This window comes from Orycteropus afer, unplaced genomic scaffold (assembly GCF_000298275.1).
Source record: "Orycteropus afer afer isolate SDZICR_OR568_19922 unplaced genomic scaffold, OryAfe1.0 scaffold00061, whole genome shotgun sequence".
Lineage (NCBI taxonomy): Eukaryota > Metazoa > Chordata > Mammalia > Tubulidentata > Orycteropodidae > Orycteropus > Orycteropus afer.
Window position 1 is genome coordinate 359,526 of NW_006921648.1, and position 3,593 is coordinate 363,118.

Genomic DNA, 3,593 nt, shown 5'->3' on the forward strand with positions numbered 1-3,593 from the left:
CCGTGGGACCGTACTGCTAATGGCCCCAGCAGGTAGCTGGCACCCGTCTGCTTTGTTCATCCTGGATGCCGAGTGCTGGGCCCACACTGGCAGCCTTGGCTCACCTGCATGCAGCGGCCATTCCTGCACTGTGAGCCCTGAGCCTGGGGGGGCACAGCCTGCCCGTACAGAGGCCACATACACCAGAGGCCAGGTGACTAGCAAACACCCAAGGGCTGCACCTCCTAGACTGCTCCTGGTGCATCGAGTGATACCCAGGCGTCCATGCAGCATAACTCGCTGTGATCTCATGAGGGGCTTCAGTGAGTCAGAGTTTACGAGGGCGTGTGCACGTCCCCCCACAGAATGATGTTCTGTGCTAGCCAGCTCCTCCAAGCCCATTGTATTCCTAACCTGCTGCCAAACCCACGGGCAAATGAGTTCCGACTCAACCACCCTGTGGGACAGAGCAGAGCCATCCTATAGGGTTTCCAAAGCTGTCGTCTTTGTGGATTCAGATTGCCACTCTTTCTCCCATGGAGTGGCTTGTGGGTTCAAACCATCTTTTTGGTTTGCAGCTGAGTGCTTTAACCACTGAGCCACCAGGGCTCTTTCTGCCTTTCTGAGGGAATAGTACTGTTAATGAAATCATCCCATTTTACTTAACTGCAAAGTGATGCTGTCAAAATTCAAACTCTGAATAAAGGAGAGGGACTAGAGGGGAGTTCCTGGTGGTGCCAAGCGTTGAGCACTTGACCACTAGTCAGAAGGTTGGTGATTTGGACCCACCCAGAGGCGCTTAGGAAGTTGGGCCTGGTGGTCTGCTTCCACGAGGTCACAGCCTTGAAAACCCTACGGGGCAGTTCTGCACACACACGGTCGTTGCCGTGAGCCAGGATCCACGCCGACTGACAACACAGCAACACAGGGCCCTCGGTGACTGTCAGGCACTGGGGCAGGTGTGTACAGTCAGGTCAGTTTTGAAACTTGGGTGCTCATCTTTCATTTAAGGGTCTGGTCATGAGAAAGAAAAAGCTGTGTCCTAAATGGTCTTGCCAGGTCTGGAAGGGAAGCCCACCCTGCTGGGGAGTAAATTCTGATCCAGTCAGGTGGAGCTTCCCAGAACAGCCGCACTGTTGAGTAAGCCTCAAGAACTGGTAAGCTGATCATCTTGTTGAGTAATTTCAAGTAACAAATCATGTTAATCAAAATTACTGATCAAGATGATGGTCAGTCAGTTGGCTGCCAAAGTGGTCAAATTTCTGAGAGGCCTAAGAGTCCCCCCGCCCCCCAACACTCACAAGCCCTCTCTAACTGGCTCACCAGGAGGAATCAAGCATAGTGTTGTCCATTTGTCCTGCCTCCTCATTTTGAGACTATACAATGAATGCTTTTACGTACCATTCACCACATGCTAGAGACAGACGTGCTGACATGCTGAGTGCCTGCCATGGATTATCTCATCTTCAGAGCAGCCCTGGGAGGTTGGTACTGTTTTTAGACTCATTGTTGCATGTTTGGGAACGGGGACTTGGGAAAAACATCATTTAGCTAAGATCAAAGCCCAGACATTCTGAATCTGAGACTTTTAAGTCTCCTACAACCTATGTTACCTAAGTGAAAAATAACATTGCAGGGGAATATGTGACAAACACAGTGGTAGGGTCAACTGTAGGAGGGTGTGGGCAGGGTAGGGAGTGGCTGAGTTGACCTGCAGCATTTAAGGAGAAAGGCAGGAGTGGGAGACTTGTCTGAGCATGTAAGAAGGCATCTGTGAATTGGAGTCCACACTACCTGTATGGCCTACAAAACCCCTTGAAGACTTGTGTTCTTAATGCCCTGGGTACCCAGTGAGAGAAAATGCAAACCCTCTGGACTCATTTTAACAGGCATGAAAAATGTTCACAGAAGACGTCTCATGAACACGCAGAAGCCCACCAGAACAGCAGACTGCATAATGGGATGTGCAGAGCTTTCTAAAGAGAAACAAGGAGCTGAAAGTATATGGAAAAAGAGTCTCTCAACACTGGTATACTATAATAACCAGATGTTGTTATGTGCCGTCCAGTCAGACCCGACTAATAGCAACCCCTCCTTGGGCTGCGAGGCAGTATCACTACAGAAGCAGATAGCCCAACCTTCCTTCTGAGGAGTGGCTGGTGGGATTGAACTGCCAGCCTTCTGGTTAGCAGTCAAGTGCCTTAGGCACTACACTACCAGAGCTCCCTAACAATCAAACAGGACAAACCAATACTAAAAAGGTAACATTGAAATTAAGAGTTTAGGGTTGGATTAAATCACAGTTGAAAAGAAACTTGGAAATAAGAAGTTATGTGAAATGTGGGCAGAAATAGAGTAAGCGAACGTTAGTGGCTTTTAGGCTGAGTGGATCAACTCGCATCTAATTGGAATCCTGGGAGGAGACGCTTGCGTGGTGGAGGCACCATTTGATAACCAGACGTGAGTGCTTACTGTCTTGCAGAATGCACTGTTGGTGGTAGTTGCCTTGGAGTCCTTCTGACTCATCGTGGCCTCGCGTGCAGAGCAGAAAGGCTCCACAGGGTTTGCAAGGCTATGACCTTGAAGACCCGAAACAGACCCTCAGGCCCGTCTTGCGAGGTACCTCTGGTTAGATTCCAACCAGCACTCTTTGGGTTAGTAGTCTACCGCTTAGCCTTTTGCGCTCTCCACGGATTCCTGAAGTAAGCACTACTATGCAGTAAAACCACAAAAGTTAGTCAAAGGAAGGTTAACAAGGTCTACCTTACGTTCACCTCTAGGGAAGGGAGCAGCACCCCGGGTTTCAGAATGTTCTTAAACGAGAAGGAAGGCACACAGATCTTTATAGTTTGGTCTACCACATAATCATTCATATGTACTCGGGATATGATCGGACACTTAAAAATCTGGGCCGGCGACGGGTACCCAGCACCTTCCCGCTGCACTGCGGCTGACAGGGTAGCCGGAAGTGCTCTCTGCCCTGCTCTGTAGAGCTTCCGGCGCGGAGACAGCGTCCTCCTACGTCACGGTCCGGGCGACTCTAGCGGCACGGCGCCTCGAAGTCCCTGCGGAACGCGCGGGCACCGCCCCTCTCCGGGCAGACGGAACTTCCGGGGGCGGGGCTTCCGGCGGGTGAGTGACGGGCGCAGCATCAGCAGCAGCCGCGGCAGAGCCTGAGGCGACAGCATCTGCGGCCGCGGCGGCGACGACGGCTGCGGCCTGCGGACCCACGGCGGCAGGCGGCGGGCCGGGCGCCGGCCGGACAGCGGGCCGCGCTGGCGGCGACGATGGCGGCGCTGATGGAGATCCAGATGGACGAGGGCGGCGGCGTGGTGGTGTACCAGGACGACTACTGCTCGGGCTCGGTGATGTCGGAGCGCGTGTCGGGCCTGGCGGGCTCCATCTACCGCGAGTTCGAGCGCCTCATCCACTGCTACGACGAGGAGGTGGTCAAGGAGCTGATGCCGCTCGTGGTGAACGTGCTGGAGAACCTGGACTCGGTGCTCAGCGAGAACCAGGAGCACGAGGTGGAACTGGAGCTGCTGCGCGAGGACAACGAGCAGCTGCTCACCCAGTACGAGCGCGAGAAGGCGCTGCGTAAGCAGGCCGAGGAG

At 53.4% G+C, this 3,593-nt stretch overlaps 1 protein-coding gene across 1 annotated transcript in view; it reads left to right on the forward strand.

The window, feature by feature from the left end:
• Positions 1 to 3,266: 3,266 nt before the first annotated feature.
• Positions 3,267 to 3,593, forward strand: part of MAPK8IP3 (mitogen-activated protein kinase 8 interacting protein 3) — a 59,649-nt gene continuing 59,322 nt past the window's right edge. The window contains exon 1 of the mRNA XM_042780774.1: positions 3,267 to 3,591. Within this exon, the coding sequence (XP_042636708.1) occupies positions 3,267 to 3,591 (325 nt within the window). The remainder of the gene's footprint in view (positions 3,592 to 3,593) is intronic.